The following is an 18,442-nucleotide window of genomic DNA, read 5'->3' as shown; positions in this document are numbered from 1 at the left end:
CACATAGAACAAGACCGAAAATATATGGATTAGCCTTCAAAATAAAACAAATGTACCGAAAGAGTAAGGGCTCACGCTTGTGTTTCAAATATATCGTTTTAAATGCAAACAGCTGTCATTAGATCAACTTTATATTTATTATAAAATATCACATATATGTTACTCCACGTTGCTATTAGGTGCTACGTAACGATTTTATTTTGAAATTTCCAAACGGAAATTATTTGTTAATGTTTGCTAACTTTATGCTATCCAGAGGAACAGAGCGGACACACTACCAGTTAACAGTTGGGACTACTTTGCTGTGGGAATACCTGCCTTTTTGTTAACTTTGTTTGTTTTTTTTGGAGGGGGGGCAAGCTCAAATATATATAATATATGTAAATACATACAACGATTATGACTCAGTCCTGAGTCCCGGAGCTAGTGCTTTAATTACCTGTGGAGCAAAAAAATGTGTCAATTGGCGAGCAACGGTTTCCGCTCGTGCGGTGTTGTTGTGATGGCAACACCGCCGTCGTCCGCTAGCAGGCTAAACTAAGCTAGCTGTAATGGCTGGTGTCTGGTACCGCTGCAGAGAATTAGCGATAATTAGCATATAGTAAACACTTTTTTTGTCGTAGACAGTTCGCCTATGAGGCCACTTAACGGATGGTGTTTTTTTGGATATCCCAGTGAGGTGAGTGTCACACATTTAATCTAGTTTAAACACGTTAAAATGCGTTAGCATAGCTAGCTGAATCACTCTGGTTATAGCGGAGCGCAGCGGCGCCGTCTATTTTCTGGATTCAGAGACATTCCAACCAAATTATAACATGTTTACAATTTATTTTATTCGAGTCTTGGGTGGTGAGTCTCTCGGTTGCAGGTTTATTGTAGACCGAGGTGGTGACTTATATTTTGAATGTAATGTCATAGCTTAGCTGACAATGTTTCAATGCACACATTCATATTTTGTATTATTATTATAAAACATCACAAGTTAGCTTTTTTAAACACGCCGGGAAATATCCACTGCCACCCCGGCACGCCGTGCTGGCAGGATAATTTATTTTGGAATTCCGGAACATTTACGTTCCTGCTGTTTCTCTTACTGACTGTGGCTTTTTTTCTTCTTGTTTTCTGCAGGAGGGTCTTCACCAGATGGAAATATTGTATTAAGACCGAGTGGATTAACTCATCGTGCCTTTCAATAATATAAAATATGGAGTAACATTTCTTTACAACATCATGAGCGCCGTCAAATCTCCAAAAAACCTCCACTGCTGCAGAGATTCCGTGTCCTTTACATTCGGATTTATCTGCAGCAGCCACTGACTGAATGTGCATTTCTTATTTATTCACCAGTTATGTGTCAGCACGTGTTGGATATGCTCTGATTCCTATAAACACTACTATAGCGTGAATTCGTGTAAAGGAAGCCCCCCCCCCCCCAAAAAAAGAAGGAAGAAACATGGCCTCTGTGTGGAAGAGACTGCAACGTGTTGGGAAGCATGCGTCCAAGTTCCAGTTCGTGGCTTCCTATCAGGAACTGATGGTGGAATGCACGAAGAAATGGTGAGTTTTTGTCGGCCACAGAGGTGTCATTTAAAGCTTCCATGAAACACTGTGTGTGTGTGTGTGTGTGTGTGTGTGTGTGTGTGTGTGTGTGTGTGTGTGTGTGTGTGTGTGTGTGTGCTGGAATGCTGAGCTAGGACACACACACACACACATTCAGGCATGTCTGCATGCTGGGAGGGGCCCGGCTTCCTTGTAAAATTGCTATGTTTTTTCTCTCTCTTCTTGTACGCTGATGTAGAATTTTGAGTCACGAAAAAGAGGGTTGCAGGAAGAAAGATTTCCCTTTCCTTCTAACCCGAAAAGGGTTGGGTTTAAAGCTGCCCCCGCTCTCCTGAAATATGTCCTTGAGCAAACCACTAAACACCTACCAGCTCCAGGGATGCTGTTGGGAATCTGATCTTGACTTCTGATCCCACTGCAAGTAGAGAAGCTATGAGAGAACTGTTATTCTTGGCGCTATTATATCAGCAAACAGATAATGTGTAGTTAGCATAGTCACTCATAGCGTGCTGACTATTTCCTCCACACATGTTGTGTCTTTTCTATTTGCAAAAGAAGAAGAAGAAGAGCTGGTTTATTGCCATGTAGGATATCACTAAAGTAATTTTCCTCAGTATTTTGGTGCATAACGAAAAACAAGTATTGCAAAAGCCAAGAATCATAAATGTCGGTGTTTCCGAAAGGATTTTGTGAGACCTACCTGGACCTTTTTTTAAGGGGGTCTGGAGGCATGCATTTTAAATATAATATACATCAATGTATAGTGCACTTTGAGAGGTTACGTATATGAAGAACCTTGTTAAAGTTAGATACAATGACAGCAGATGTCGGCTCACTCACATCATCTACAATCTACACGGACTGTGTAGATCATTGTATAAAAGTACAACTCAGAGACACTGCTGTTGTGAAGAATGAATGATATGTGGATGTTTGCCACAGCGGAGCCTGCAGGTATGTGTGTGTTTGTGTGTGTGTGTGTCCTGTAACGAGTGAAAAGCAGAGACTTGTAAAGAGAAGACGTAGCCTGCAGACATGGATTCTCCAGCTTCTTGCCGTAGGCGGGACTAAGACCTGGGACAGATGTTAACGTGTCGGAGAATGGAATGAGAAAAATGTACATCAGAGCAAAAAAAGGGGGTGGGTGGGCTTAGCATACCATCAGCAATACGCTTTGTTTTTACAATCTGAGCTGATCTCTTTCATGTCGATTAAAGGAAGAAATATGTATTTGTTGTTTCATAATTTAGCGCTTAAATTAAAGACATACCATCTAAATTGAGCAGCCCTTGAAGATGGATTGATTAGGGCTCAGTTTTTCTTCTTCATGTAAAAAGTCTGCTCTTTTCAGTTGCCACTAGACAGCGTGTGAGGCTACCACTCTTCTTAAATGTCAGCTTTACTGCATAAAACTGATACAAGAAGTGTCTACCTTCAGCTGATAGTGCAGCCTGAGGGCCTCTGCTCTTCTTCTTCTTCTTCGTTGGTGTGCACGTGTGCGCGTCTGGCTCGTAGCGCGTGTTCTGGCGCACGCTTTTCTTGCCTTCCTCGGACTTCATCAGTACGGCATGTTATTGTTTCAGTGGAAACTTTCCATCTACGCAGACTGGAAACAGTCCCCAGAGCTCAAATGGATCTCAAACCCTGAAGCCTTCAGACCTGATTTTTACTTTACAGCCGTACATAAGGATGTGGGTGCTTTGCATGTACACTGTGTGAAATTTTGCACACTTGGCTGACACTTAAAAGGCTCAGTAGAATAATCTCTAAAGTCTAGATCATTTAGGGCACTTCAAACAATCAATAGGTAAGAAGTTCAAGGGTCTGTTTTGCATTTTTCACACGACAGGCTGTACAACCACGTCTGAAAGCAAACGGCCACACTAGAAGGTGGAGTGAAAAGTTGGCCATCATAGAGGGAAGAGAGAGGCTTGAATTGCTTGAATATGGGATTAAAGGTGCACTTTTTCAGAAAGTCTCTCCCTGAGGTTAGGTGTGATACGTCGCTTGACTCCTCTTAATAATCCATTCCACAATATCCGTCTTGGTGCTTGAATCTTCCTCCATTGTCTCTGGGAGTGTTGCCTCTCTCTGTCTTTCTCTAGACAGAACTTTTTAAACATCTTAAAGTAGTAAAGACGAGTTGTAGAGCATTGACCCGCCAGGTTACATGACGCAGAATAAGTGATTAGGTTATTTGTGCACAATGCAGCAGGTAGAAGCATCTGAGAATATCACCCTTTTTAGATGGAAGATAATGGAAATGTAAGGGCCCTGGATCCTTGTTGAGCTCCTGTCGCTGGCTGTTGCTCAAAGCTTCTTGCGATTATTGCTGTTGGCGTTTGCACTCGTCGGCCCTTATCAGTGGCTAAAAGAGGCCGTCTGTGAGAGAGTCTTCTGGCTAACAAGCAAATCAATCGGCTTGTTTTTCCCCCACGTCTTCTCTCTCGACAAGCTTAAGATCTTTTGTTATTTTCATCCTTGAGATGGGAGGAAAGTGGTGACAGACTAGGAGCCGAGGATTGCGGGGTGTCCTATCCTATATATACACACGTGTGTTTGTAAAGTCATTTTTGGTCTTTATCTGTTAGCGCTAGCTGCTGTAGTTAGCATTCCTCTCGCACACCCAATTTCCAGACTCCAGAATCAATTCAGACCGACCACTGAAACATTAATGAGTCTCAGTGTGTTTGTGTGTTGCCAGTGAAATGAAGCACCATTAACGGTGTTGCAGCACTGCCTCCTTTTTGAAACCTGATCCATCAAACCGTGTTTATCTGTTGCCTTCCATCAGTAGCAGATACTTATGATCAGTCAGGTCAGCGGGAGAAATCCAACCTCCGTGGCACACGAGGAGCATTCTTTAAAATGTATAGTTATGACCTCAATGGAAATGGATAAACTCAGTGATGTTTAGAGATGTTCTCATGGCTGAAATGCACCAAATCTGTTGATCCCATTACATCCACCATCTCACCATTACACACAAGCGTGTTTCTGTTCCGTATTCCACTGTTTTTGCGATTGAACAATCCATGTTTCATTGACTTTCTGTTGTTATACGCCTCATTTAGATGCACATGCTTGCATCACTTATTTCTCTGATATTTTCTAATCTGTAGTTCTTTTCATCTCTGATTGACTGACTCCATTAATGGAGCTATCGGTGTAGAATCAGACATTTAACAATCAGTCATTGAGAGGATGATGAACAGGAAAGTTCAATAGATGATTGAAAAGACAAGTTCTAATATGAATCCATTGTATCGGAGTATTAATGCTCTTCTGCTGTTACAGGCTTTGCTTTAAACGGTCATTGGTTTGAGTTTGGAGAGCTCATCTCTTTGTTCATCTCATCTGATGGCCACACAAAGAGATAGCTGAGCAAATATCCCGCTTGTCTTCATGTACATTAAGTCTGTTTCATCATCATCATCACAGGCTGAAAAAACAAATATTATTTTTCCACGCGTACGTCTATCCGGGCTCCGAAAGAAAGAAACTAATATCATTTTTAATTAAGGCGTAAACAAATATTCCACATGTAGACCGGTGTGATGGAGCACACTCTGCCTGCTCCGATGGTTTAATATCGAACTCCTGCTGCCTACAAAATGCTCTCTCTCATCTTTTATAAGCAGAACCATGTCTGTCTTTTAGCGTCGTCCTTCCCGTGTATTGTTGTGTGGAAACGTGTGTGTGTGTGTGTGTGTGTGTGTGTGTGTGTGCGTGCGTGCTGCTCGCACATAAAGGCAAGAGCTCCACACATTTGTTGTTGTTCTTGTTTGTCTCGCAGGTTTGTTTGTTTTCTGATAACGCAGCTCGTCGACGTCAAGCGTCCAATTCTGTTTTGTCAAGTCGGTGCTTTTTTTCCTCAGCTCTTGAATGTGTTTTTGTTTTTTTTTGGGATCAGATTATTAACTGGGACTGAATGCAGCGTACAGTTCACTCTTCTTCTTGTGGCCAATGAATGTCAAAACTCAGACTCAAAAGTCCGGAGCAAAGTTCATTAGTCAAGTTTACAACCGGCGAGCGCTGGTTCCAAACCCCGCAGATCGTTAGATCATACCCTCAGAAAGCATCCTGTGTGAAACCTTTTCCTTTATGATTTAGACTGGGCTGCATCACGATGACTAGAAATATCAGCTTGTAACCAGAGAGAGTTGTTGGTTCAAACCCCTCCGATTTGATAGCAGCACTACTGTCACAAAGGGTGCGACCCCCACAGCGAAAGAGAACTCGGTGTGAACTTAAGCATGAATGCTTTTAGTATCTCCCCCTCCTCCTCGAGACTGCTGCTTTTGAGCAAGAATGCGTTGTCTGGTAAAAAAATAAAAACGGTGTCAAAAGCCAAAAAGTGTCGCTGCCGCCGACAGACGGGTCGACACGTGCGGCGAGGATACGAGAGCAATACGCTGGAAAGAGAGACAGAGACGCTATTGATTACATGGTAACTCTATCGGGCTGTAGGAGAGAGCGGCTAATCAAGACTCACTCAATGCTACATGACAAGACAAGGATGGTGGATGTCTTCATATCAATCAAGGGCTCTGCAGAAAACCCTGCAGGCACACACACACACACACACACACACACACACACACACACACACACACACACACACACACACACACACACACACACACAATGTGAATTTACCCGCTCTGCTGGGCTCCAAATACAAAATATATCCGTCTCCCGAAAAAGCGAGAGACGATTTATGAGCCGTCTTAATTATTAGGTACTAAAAGTTAATTATGTTTTAGTGTCCGGTGATGAGTTTAAAATATTGAGCCGGCGGCCGATTAGCTCTCATTCTTCGGCGGTAAACCATTAAATTATTATTATAGTAAATTATAGATCATATATTGCTCCAGTTTGCCCGACTCTATTATAATGTTGACATTAACCAGCGTGATCCCCGTCACATAATCTCAACTAGCTCACTCGTTTGTCACTGAATATAAGTGTCTTTTTAAAAGTAAAAAGCTCAAGAGACAGTTGAGTAATGTCTGAGTGTTTCAGTGGAAGTCACCGGTTGTGACATGTTGACTTTCTGTTGACTTTCTGTTGAACACGTGTGCCTCATGGCAGGCGTCCATCACGTCTCTGCCAGAGAACCGTCTTCCTGCCAGCTCGGTGTGACGTGGCTCGTCATTCTTCTCGCGTTTTTAAAAAGGCCTCCACACATTCCTGAGTGTACGTTTCTGGCACCAGGAGATGGTTTCTACTGCCAGCTTATAGCGTGGAGCAGTTGTTCTGTTGTGGATGAAACAACACAATTTGGGTTTTAAGGCTTCAGTCACTGATTTGTCTTTTTATGTTTGCTCGTGAGTCTATGATTTGGACATGTTTTAACTAAACTGATGCCATTAATATGCCAAAACTGGGGCCAACGCACAGGTTTTTTTTTCAGTTAGTACTTGACTTGTTGTAATTTGTGCGCTTGCTTATAACTTCCTTAATTATAGCACATGCGGCTAATTTAATTCTCGCTGCTCCTCATCTCCATCTTTCCCTGTACCAGTCTTATCTCCCCTCCTCCTCTTCCTTTATTACTTGATCTCTCTCCTCCCTCCTCCTCACCTCTTTCTCTCTCTTTCCAATAATGTCACTTTAACTGCTTTGCAGCAGAATCCGCCCAAGTGTAGTTGTTCTGCGCTGCAATTATGGACACGAATGGGCATTTACATACCCCCCTCCCTCACACACACACACACACACACACACACACACACACACACACACACACACACACACACACACACACACACACACACCATGGGACATTGCAGGGTTGTGAAGCAGTCAATGGGGTGTTAAATGTGGTAGAAACAGACACACCAGAAACACGAACCCTGCTCATCACTTATCGGCCTGCAGAGCGATGCTGCAGCGTCTGCAGGCCGATAAATGTGAACTGCACGTGTGTCAGGATGGCAAAGCAAACACCACCACAGTTGTGGTGTTATATTTTGGAAAAAAATTTAACTTGGTTCATGTGTAATTTATGACTTTTTTACTACCTTCTCTGGTAGTAAAAAAAGCGGTTTCCTCCCCTCCTCTCTCATGCTGTGAAGCAAAGATGTCGTCTCTGCAGGCCATTTAAATCCTCTGTCTCTATTGCAGCGACTCTCTGGACTAATGGAAGCATCTTAGTAGCTCCTGATTGATCACGCTGTAGTCTAGAGTGGTGGTGATGTACCTTTTAGGTAGAACGGTAGTATAATCCTTCATCACACTTCCTTCTGTAGACGCTCCCACCCGCTGACGATGAGGTCGGATGACGCTGCTGCTGCTGGCGGCTCGATGATAAATTGAGAGAAACAAAAAAAACAAGCTCATGCGTTTATGAATCTGTTTTGTCTGTCAGGCAGTAATCGACATCGCCTGACTGCTCATGTCGGTGCCTTAAGAGCTCCTTGTTTCTCTGCTGTTGGTTGTGGTTCCCACTGTGTCAGTATCTCCCTTTGGGCTGTTAGCAAGCTGGTATAGGGAGAGCTGCTGTTGTTGCTGCTGTTGTTAAGGGAGGGGAGATTTTTATTATCTTATTTACCCGCTGAAAGGAAGCTTCCTGTCATTCCCTTCTTTACTCCCAAACCCATGATCCATCTGCATTTATCTTAGATTAATTACACGGTTTAACGTTAACCGTCACAGTGTGAAATAATGTTTGACTCACGACCGTTACAGGCTGATGTTCAGGTCAAATATGCGATCAGGAGATCGGCGTTCATGCTTTTTCTAGTCGCTAATCGATAATGCTCCATCGTGATCAATAAATCCACATGTTGATATTGATAAGAGGAGAGCTGGTAACGTTAGCAGCACCGCTAATGGCTAACGTACAGAGGATCCATTCAGCTACATCATGATGCGTTCAGGCTCTGCTCAGTGAAAATGAGTATCGGGGCGAAAGAAAATTATAACGTTATAATAATTATCATGATGTGTTGACATGTAATCTTGTAAAATGTAGTTTTGATGAGAAACTTGACTCACAGAAACATAAAATAGATATTAAAGATGCTTTACTTCCTAACACTACCTATAAGCAGCTGATAATAATAATAAAAGAATAACTTTTAGAACTTGTGGTGGTTTACGCTGACTTGACAGCGGTTGAAATGGTTTTTGGGACAGTGGCGAAAAAGAGAGTCTGGAGCCTTCTAGACCAGCTGCTACAACAAAACAACTGAAAAGAGAATCTGTTTCTGCCAATATGGATCCTCAACGTTCGGTACTTGGTATCTGCATCATCGGGGGAATATCTAAAACTTATATTTGCTCCCTTGTTTCTTTTGTGCCGATCAGATCAGTGATCTGTGAGTCAAATCGCATGTTTAGGGATGGAAGCCTCTCATGAGAGGTAAACAGTGGAGAGATAAACGATGCTTTGAGTTTCTCCTCTCAGATCCTCCATTGGGGTTTTTTTTCCAGACACACAGTTAATGTGGACTCCCCCACTTCTGCAGAAGTCTAGTGATAAGGAAGGAATGAAAGCGCTTTGGAGATGAGCCAGTAAACTAAAGCAACAAGATGAGAAAGGATGCATACCATTCTTCATCAGAAGAGTGATGGGACACAGCGGAATCCAACGGGGCAATAAAGTCTGTTAAATTAGCCCATGAAGCATGAAGAAGAATGGTCATATTTGGATAAATAATGATCAGACTTTGATCTAATACAAGTTATGTTTGGTGCCAGTCTGACTGACCTTTTTATGAAATGTTTGGATGCAGGAAGATATAATATAAGCAACACAAAATTCCCTATTTAAAGCTCAGTAAAAGGATGTTTCTGTCACTCCTGACACGTGTGTCTGGACTTCAACGTTACCTCTGTGTCATTGACCTCCTGGTTGCCTCATGACTGACTGACTGTTCTAGAACTGGAGGTCAAGGGACTGTCAGTGTAGACGAGAAGAACTCAGTCTCACACACACACACACACACACACACACACACACACACACACACACACACACACACACACACACACACACACACACACCATGGGACATTGCAGGGTTGTCTAATGTTGTTGTTTTTTTACGATGTTTTTAATGACTGAAATGAAACTTCTCAAACCGCTTCAGTACAGTCCTCGTTGTAACAAAATACCACCAAAGACGCAGCTTCTGCTTCAATGACATGTTGAATAATGTGAGACAGAACAATAGATGGACGGATCTATCCACCTAGTGGATCATCTGTCTTGATGGTAAAGGCCACAGTCTGACTGCTAGCGTAGCAAAGTGAGAGCAGCAGTCATCTCTCTTTCCTCTTTTTCCTTTTTTCTCACTTCCCACTTTCAACCGTCCCCTTGTTGCTGTCTTTGCTGACTCAGACGTTTTGACAAGTAGGTCAGTAAAATGAATTAAAAGCTAAAAGCTGAGCTTTTCATGAGGCTGCTGGGTTTGGTATTTGAAAGCATGGTGAGGTTTAAATGTCTGTAGTTGTCTTTTTCTTCCATTTCGTCCCGGTCAATATTTCTACAAATGCAGATCTTTTAAGTGTTATTATTTTACTGTTTATAGACCTTTAGACAGCTCTATACCACACTGATTTATGTCAAACATTTTTGCCTAAGTTTACTCTGCACATACCAGAAAAGAAGAAGACGTCTCTATCAATGCATACGGGAACTACAGGCTATCCAAGTCAAAGATCAGCTGAGTTTAATCTGTGATTTTTGGTATTTACATAGAAAACTCCAACTAACAGCCGGCCACCAGGGGGCGATCTAGAGGTTTTGGCGTCACTTTCTGCAGAAATGTAGCACAACACGGAAAGTTGTACGACATTCAGAGTCGGCACGTTTGCCGCAGTTTGAACTGTTAGCGCTGTTAGCACAGCTAGCTGCGAGCCGCCGCCTCAGGCGTCGCCATGTTGAGAGCCGTTGAGAGGCAATTGAAATGCTCCCAAATCCTGTATCTTGCACCTTTTTTTTCAAAGCGGTGCTCAAAAAGCAGTTGATTTAATTGAATATTGCTTTAATTATAATCCGTTTGTTGGAGTGTTTCAATGCTGGTCTGACCGGTCAAATGTGAAGTGGTCCCTTCCTGCCGCCTACAGGAAAGATAGAGCGACATCCTGTCGCGCCCTCGACTTCCAACCATGCAGATCAGATCCACACACAGAGCCTCGAGTGATAACCACGAGCACATTCAAGCTGCTAAACTGTCTTTGATGAGCAAGCTTTGTTTTTACATCTGTTTTAATTACATATTATCCTATAAAAACAATCCCCCCATCTGTTCCCCTGAGCTCTGATGAAATAGTTAGACGTACCAACACCTTTCAGCCTCCCTGATTTCCATCTGACGGAAGAGATTTTCTTCGTTTTGAACCGCTGCAGCTCTGCAGTCGGCAGCTATCCTGCTTCACTTGATCTTAGCCGAATGCTCCAGGTTTCTCAAATTCAAAGGAATATGCAGCATTTAAAAAAAAACAACAAAATTGCCAATTCAAAATGTGTGTAATATGAACACGAGACATGTGCTCTTCAGTGACTGGAGGGTGATTCTAAAGTGTCCTAAAGGAAAACATTGAACGCCTACATGCTCACTAGTTGCAGGTTTCTCTGGATGAGAGCTGCAGCTAAAGGCTTTAAAATGTAAATGTAGGAGGATTCATCTGTGTTTGTACGTCGATCATCTCAGCTCCTGCTGAGCTTTACTGACCCACTTTCACTCTCTGAGTTAAATACTCAATCCACAATGTCAAAACCGTATTTCTCTATTTCACTCATTCATTTGAGCCGGATCTTAGCGAGGAATTGAATAAAAATGTCCAAAAATGATCCTGAATTGCTGTGACTTCTCCCTTGACATGCAAACTAATCGCAGGTGTAAGTGAGCACATCGCGGGTGTAGTCGCTCTGCTGAACTAGGTACACATCGATCAAGGGCACCGCCTTGTGATCACGATAGGAACCTAATATACAGAGCTTCACCCAGAGAGCGAAGTCTGAAAGCAGCTGATATGTGAGACCACAACATCTGGATTTCTTTGGCACTCCCACATACAGTGCAGCAGCATTGATCCGGTACAGTCGTCAGGATTGTTAGGACTATATTCATGCTTTAAATTGTCCTCATAGCACAGAGAGTACCATACAAAAGGGGGGGGGGGTAAATACGGGGGTGATATTTGGTGTGTCTCTGATACGGTCTGTGTTGTTGGACAATAGCCTCTCTATGCGAGGCCTCGCTCCCTCTCTTTTCCCTCTCACTCCGCCTCTCTCCCTCCTTTTCTCTTTCTTCTTTCTTCCCTCTCTTGTGTCTTCTGTCGTTCTTTTCCTCATTCTTTCCTTTGCCGTTGTTCTGTAAGAGTCTTTGACATAAAGCCAGTGTTGTACTTGATGTGCTTCACGCTGCTGGAGTGTTTGCACAATAAGATTGTTGATGGACTTTGTCTTATTATATGAAAGTATTTTTAATTAAGAGTAATAATAGATTATGTCATCTTTTTTTTTTTTGCAACCCTGTCAGTCAGAATGAAGGGTCTAGTCAACCACTACTATACATGTTGACTTCCATCCATTTGTGATGCTTTCAGGTGACTTAACATCAGTTGTTTGTGTTTTTGTGAGTCGTCACAATGCCTTGCTCACCGACATGTGGCGTTCTCGCCTGTAATTAAAGCGATCAGCAGTAAGACTTTGTAAAGTCAGGCTGTGGGGTGAGACACTGATCCTAAACTACCTGAACCACATCTTTGGCATTCATGCATTTTAGTTTATCATCGACGGATCGATCTTATAGATGCTTATAATCTAACACCGATACCAATATATCTGTAATAAGCTTATATCGGCCTGGAAAATGCATCGGTCTGTCTCTACCAGAAGAGTAGAATAAAGTGATTTTAATTGAGCTCTGGAGGGCCATTGGCTCCCTTTCTTCAGAGGTCAGGCTCAGTAATGACTTAAAGCTGGACTCTCCTGACGGATGATCTTGCTTCATCTGCTGCCACTCTGTGACCAAAAAAGCCAAAGCAGAGTTTGACCCATAAACTATGATTTTTTTGGGGTGTATTTTTCCTGAGGGTAGGCGAGGGTCAGGTCCTCCTGACTGCTTGTTTCACATCACGACCGATGCTTAATAAGGTTGTTCAACCCAGTTCAACCCTGTACATATTAAATGAGGATTAAATGTTTCTATTTCGTGCTACTTTTGATATAGAAATGAAACGTGTCAGCTTCAGGACTTACTTTGACAGTATATACGTACATACACCAGGAGTGACGGGTCCAGACTTGCCAGCTAGTGAACTGCACAGGCTGTGTTTTTGGATGAATTCTCAGTCTGACTTTTAAGTATATATTGCATAATATATATAGGGTGTATAAGGAGAACATTTGACAGTCCCTAATACGAGACCGTGGCGGTTGTGATTTATTGAGCAGCTTCAGATTTACTATTAACAGTTTTTTATTATTATTTTATTGTGCTACTTGCTTGATGATGGATACTCTGATATCGATGCAGAGTGGATCACTACTGCTGCACTAAACACACTTTTAGGCTTTACACTAAGCCAAACACGGACCTGTCTGACACCTTGAGCCTGGATGAGCTTTTGATTCTGCTTCAGTTTTAGTATGAAAGACCGGTAAAGTGTTGGTAGAGGTGACTGTGTGATCACACCATGTCTCCTGACTGTCAGTACTGTGTGATTGACTTGGACTGGGTCAGTTTGTCTTAACTCTCAGCCTCCTTACCTGTCACACTAACTGTGTGTGTGTGTGTGTGTGTGTGTGTGTGTGTGTGTGTGTGTGTGTGTGTGTGTGTGTGTGTGTGTGTGTGTGTGTGTGTGTGTGTGTGTGTGTGTGTGTGTGTGTGTGTGTGTGTGTGTGTGTGTGTGTGTGTGTGCGTGCGTGCGTGCGTGCGTGCGTGCGCGCGCGCTGCAGTAGTCTACCGAGGCAAAGCCAGGGTTTAGCTGTGTCTCATGATTTATTCATACCACGAGTGGCTGTGCAGGTGTGTGTGTGTGTATGCGTTGTTGTTGGTGTGTGTGTGTGTGTGAACAGCAGAAGGCTTATCAGGGATTTAAACTCCAGGCATTAAGATACAAGCTGATCAATGCTGATGTGTAGATGGATTGAGGAATGAATACCGTCGCCTTGTTCACTCACCTGTCTTATTTCCTCTCCTTCCTCACAGGCAACCGGACAAACTGGTGGTGGTTTGGACACGCAGGAGTCGGCGGAAATCATCCAAGGTTTGTATTTGACGGATTGTGGAATTTGAAGAAAAACAAATAAAAGTGTCTCCCTTGCAAACGCTGTTGTTGTTGTTTACTGTCCCTCTTGTGCTGCAGGCTCACAGCTGGCAGCCTGGCATCAAGAACCCCTACAGAGGAGTGGTGGTGTGGCCCGTACCAGAGAACATAGAGATCACCGTCACTCTCTTTAAGGTAGGAGGCAGATGTGTGAATAGTGCTGACGCAAGCAGTTCTGTGTTTTAAGCTGGAATGGGGTCATTTGTGGAGCATGAGGGTCTTCATGAATCGGGAGATCTATCACCAATTGTTAGCACCCAAAAGCAGCACAATGTGTATTTTTTTTTACTACACAAAAAGGCATTTATTATGACTATTAAAGAGCAATATTGTATAGATTATAATTTCTTGCCAGGACTGTTGATGTTGGCACGTTTTGATCTGTGCACTCAAGGTATTCGGACCATATTTAGGTGCGTATAGCAACACGGTTGTGTTGCGTAAGGGACACACTTGTACAGACGGTATCTGTCTTACTTACACCATGCTGGGCCTCGGTGCTGACGGGCTCGCCCAGAGCTCCGTATCTCGTTACCGCTCCCGGAGCCTCCACCCGGCCGCCTGCCACATGCATCACCGTACCTGCCTCTGCTTCGTGTCGCAGCAGCTTTCCTTATAAAGCACGCTGCTCTGTCCCTGTGTTGGTTTTCTAGGCCCATGCTTGTCTCGCACTGCATGTACAGTTATCTCTCTACTCTGGGGCCCACTTCCACTTCCTGTCCCAGAGGAAGTAATAAAGCTGTTTTTGTAACGAGACACAAAGCAAAGCCACTGAAGGCGCAGTTCACCCACATCTGTTTTAGAAATAATGAATAAAGTCAGTTCCCTTCGTCACAAAGAGACCTACTCTGCCTGTTTTTTTTAAAATAGCTGTATGATCTAGTCTCTTGTGGTTATGCTGCACGTTTACGACGGCAAGCAAACGTGGATTTAGAAATACGTAGGTGTTTACCAGACGGGGATTGTCCAACAAAAATCTGCTGTTTTGTTGCATTGTGTCCACGGTAGAATCCAGAGTTATCAGCGCTTGAGACGTACGAGGAAGTAGAAGTAAGGCTAGTGCAACCTCTGCTGCGTGATCCGTCTCTGGAGCCTCCCAACCTTATGAACACGCAATACTAAATTGCTCGAGTATCCCTTTTTAATATAGAAAATATGACTTAATGCCGTCCTAAATCCGTCAACGGCTCGTGTATTTCCGCAGCGTGTCGACTAAAGCAAACGGAGATTTAAAGAAGCACCGGCCTGAAGCTCTGCGGTGAAAACAGCCGAGCTCAGCAGTATTGCGGTAGTATTTAACTTGGTAGACGGCAGGAAAGAAAAAATATAATATATGAATCTGTAACTTCAGAGTGCAGTGGCGTGACTGAATCACAACGGAGACGATGTTCAGGAAGCAATCCTCAGCGACGCTTTTGCCTTTTTCTAAGCTTATCAAAGCTTAATAGACCCTTTTTATCGCTTAGACGTGTCAATAAACGGCAATATGTTGGATGAAAAGGTCGTCGCACTAAAACACGGCCGACAACACGCCGTAAACTGAGAATACACCGAGATGGCTGATAGTTTCAGGCTCTGTTGGCTTTTAGAAGTACTTTATGTCGCAGTGAAATAACGGGAGGATGAGGACGCTGCATGACTTACTGTGTGTGTGTGTGTGTGTGTGTGTGTGTGTGTGTGTGTGTGTGTGTGTGTGTGTGTGTGTGTGTGTGTGTGTGTGTGTGTGTGTGTGTGTGTGTGTGTGTGTGTGTGTGTGTGTGTGTGTGTGTGTGTGTGTGTGTGTTTGAGTGATGTGCCAGACTGCAGGAATATTGATTTTTTTTTTTTTTTTTTGTCTGGGGTGTGTCAAGGGCGCAGTCGGACAGGAAGTCAGTCAGACGGGGCGTTTGGTGTAGAACTGAGGATGCAACAAACGATTACACTCAGTATTGATACTATTGATGAATTGTTTAGTCTTGTTAGAAGAGGCAAAAAGCAGTAGCAACCGCATACTACCAAAGCCTAAAGTGATGCATGAGCAGAGCCAATGTAATGGTTAAGAACAAGGTATTTCATTTCTGATGAATACACTACGACGTCTACTTTCTGTGTTTTTTAAAAGGCAGGAATTGTGCAAGAATCTGCTTTTTAAGAAAGTACATAAAAACGTATATTACATCCAGATAAGACACATTTACATAAAAACACAATAGAAGCAACAGAGAACTACATTATGCGCTCTGGAAGCTATTTTATGAGAAGCACCTTGAGATTTCGTTTGTGTTTACAAATTAAATACATTTTTTATTATTATTAAGCATTTATTTTTTTTATTGCCCTTGCAGGACCCCCATGCAGAGGAGTTTGAAGACAAAGAGTGGACGTTTGTCATTGAAAATGTGAGTAGAGTCTTTCTTCAACCATATGGGGGATATATAGAGAGAGAGAGAGAGAGAGAGAGAGAGGAGAGAGAGAGAGAGAGGAGAGAGAGAGAGAGAGAGAGAGAGAGAGAGAGAGAGAGACGTGCACCGTGTGATCGGTTGCCTTGCTTAAAGGCTCCTGGACGGTCACTTACAATGACTGGTGAGGACAACTTCAAAGTAAAACAAGACATAATTTGTTTCTGGTTAGACCTCGTTGCATTACCCATGCGGGTTCTGCCACCTTGTGGTCAGGCTCTGCTATGACATGCTTCCTGTTGCCACAAGTTTAACCGCGACGAGTGTTAACAGAGGTGTGTGTGTGTGTTTCAGGTGTGATTGTGTCACATCCAGCTGTAAGTTAACCACCAGAGCTGACCCTAGTTATGTATTCATTCATGTATTCATTTGTTCTCTTCTTGGTTTTTACCACAACGGTCACACGACTGTTTTCTCTTGCATGCCATGCAGTATTGAATGGAAACGGTGAATAACACAAACACGGGGAAGGAGACGCGAGAGAGGAGTTGATTGAGCAATTTCTGGAAAATGGGAGGGAGGGAGAGAGGGATTGAGGGAGGAGAGGAAAAGAGAGACCAGTTGCCAGGAAACTGGAAACTTGGTGTTCACAAGTGGTTTGCTGTGTTTTTAATGCGTCTGCTGGAGCCCGCTCTGTGACATGGTGTCCCTAAGCAATACAGACTTGTTTGTACTTACACATGAGCCTTTCTTATTTCAGCCAGAGACGTATGACTAATGCTGCATGTGGCAGTGAAGTGGTGTCTCCTGAACTCCTACATTTTCCCCAAGTTGTTTTTTGTCAAATTGGTCCAGTGTTGAGAGGGAGCGCTGTTGGCATCTATCGGGGCAAACTGGCACCGTCAGTTACGTCCACTAAAAGTGCTCTGATTGAGTCTCGCTCCACGAGAAGTCAAGTTGTGAAACCTCTGGAGCCGGCCGGGCAGAGTGTTGCGTTGTGCTTATTGTCATCTAAAAGATTTTGAATGTCATGGCTGAATGTGTAGCTGATTTAAGCCGAGTCTACGGATATTCAATCACAAACCAAAAGTAAAAGAACACATCAAGCAAAAGGTGGAGAAAAACATTGTATTTCTCTGTAGGGTTCTTTCCATAATGTTGTCAGACACAAAATATCAATCTGAGCCTGTCGGTGGCAGAAACGAGCGCTTTTAGTGGATCATGTAATGAATTATTGTCCTCATTAGTCACTTAGACATAAAAACATGGGAAAACAGGGTCCACACCGAAGTGACACTTTAAAGAAAGGCGGTCCGTGTTGGGCTTAAAGTGACATTAGAGGAAAACACAACGGCACATCTCAGTGTCACGAAAATCTGTGAATCTGCAAGATCAGAGATCAGGGTTTACCACAGCGCCTCTGGATCTGGTCCTGGTCCTGCGGTTGAAGAAGGAAAAGCCCGATCTTTGTTTTCAGCGCACGCTCGTCTCTTAAGGTGCTCAAAGTGTCTCTGTGTGGCGCTCGCGTTTTGCTTCTGTTGGTCAAGGTTTTAAAGATCAGGATTAAAGTCTTCAGCACGTTTGTCGCACGTTATGTTTAAAGTCTCTGAGACATGTGTCACAGAGACTACTGGAGTAGTATGAAGTGAAGAACGTCATTCACCACTTAGAAACAGATTTGCGGCATTTTAAGGAAACATTAAGTGTCGTATCAACGAGATAACACTTCAGGAATTCATCTTCAAACTTTGGTAATGTTTCGGAGGTTCTGAGAGTGACTTAAGATGAGCAAATCCATTGTTTATGAATACTTAAAGCTGATGAACTTTGCACCACGAGTGATCATTAAGGACCTCCGGGACTCCTCAACTCTCTCTCTCTCTTTTTTGAGGAATGTAGGTGAAGGAAAGAGTTGGAGAGCTGGCCGAGTTGCCACTGTCACTTTCTGTACACGTCAAGCTCAAAGGAACGCCGGCAGAAACGGCTCTACCTTTTTGTCTTTGATAGAAAGCCAAGAGGACAAGCAGGTCAACCGGTGTCCTCTGGCCAGAGCGTGGGAGAGAAAAGAGAGCAAGAAAAGGGGGAGAAAGAGACAAGTTTGTCTCTCTCTCTCTCGCTGCATACCTGACTAATGACAGAAAGATCAAAGCGTCAGCAGCCCCCTGACAGCAGGAATGGAGAGGAAAGAGGAGGGAGGAAACAAGGGAGGGAGGGAGG

The 18,442-nt window shown here is 43.4% G+C and overlaps 1 protein-coding gene across 1 annotated transcript in view; it reads left to right on the top strand.

Annotated features, from left to right (window-relative positions):
* The first annotated feature begins 263 nt into the window (after positions 1–263).
* The window catches only part of LOC137886421 (EH domain-binding protein 1-like), a 25,668-nt gene continuing 7,489 nt past the window's right edge, over positions 264–18,442 (top strand). The window contains exons 1-5 of the mRNA XM_068728862.1: positions 264–679; positions 1,129–1,557; positions 13,730–13,787; positions 13,887–13,982; positions 16,172–16,225. Coding sequence (XP_068584963.1) covers positions 1,454–1,557; positions 13,730–13,787; positions 13,887–13,982; positions 16,172–16,225 — 312 coding nt within the window. The 5' untranslated portion in view covers positions 264–679; positions 1,129–1,453. The remainder of the gene's footprint in view (positions 680–1,128; positions 1,558–13,729; positions 13,788–13,886; positions 13,983–16,171; positions 16,226–18,442) is intronic.

The sequence above is a fragment of the Cebidichthys violaceus genome, unplaced genomic scaffold (genome assembly GCF_023349555.1).
Source record: "Cebidichthys violaceus isolate CVI_PGR_0920_01 unplaced genomic scaffold, fCebVio1.0.p SCAF_437, whole genome shotgun sequence".
Lineage (NCBI taxonomy): Eukaryota > Metazoa > Chordata > Actinopteri > Perciformes > Stichaeidae > Cebidichthys > Cebidichthys violaceus.
This window is presented reverse-complemented; position numbering and strand designations above follow the sequence as displayed.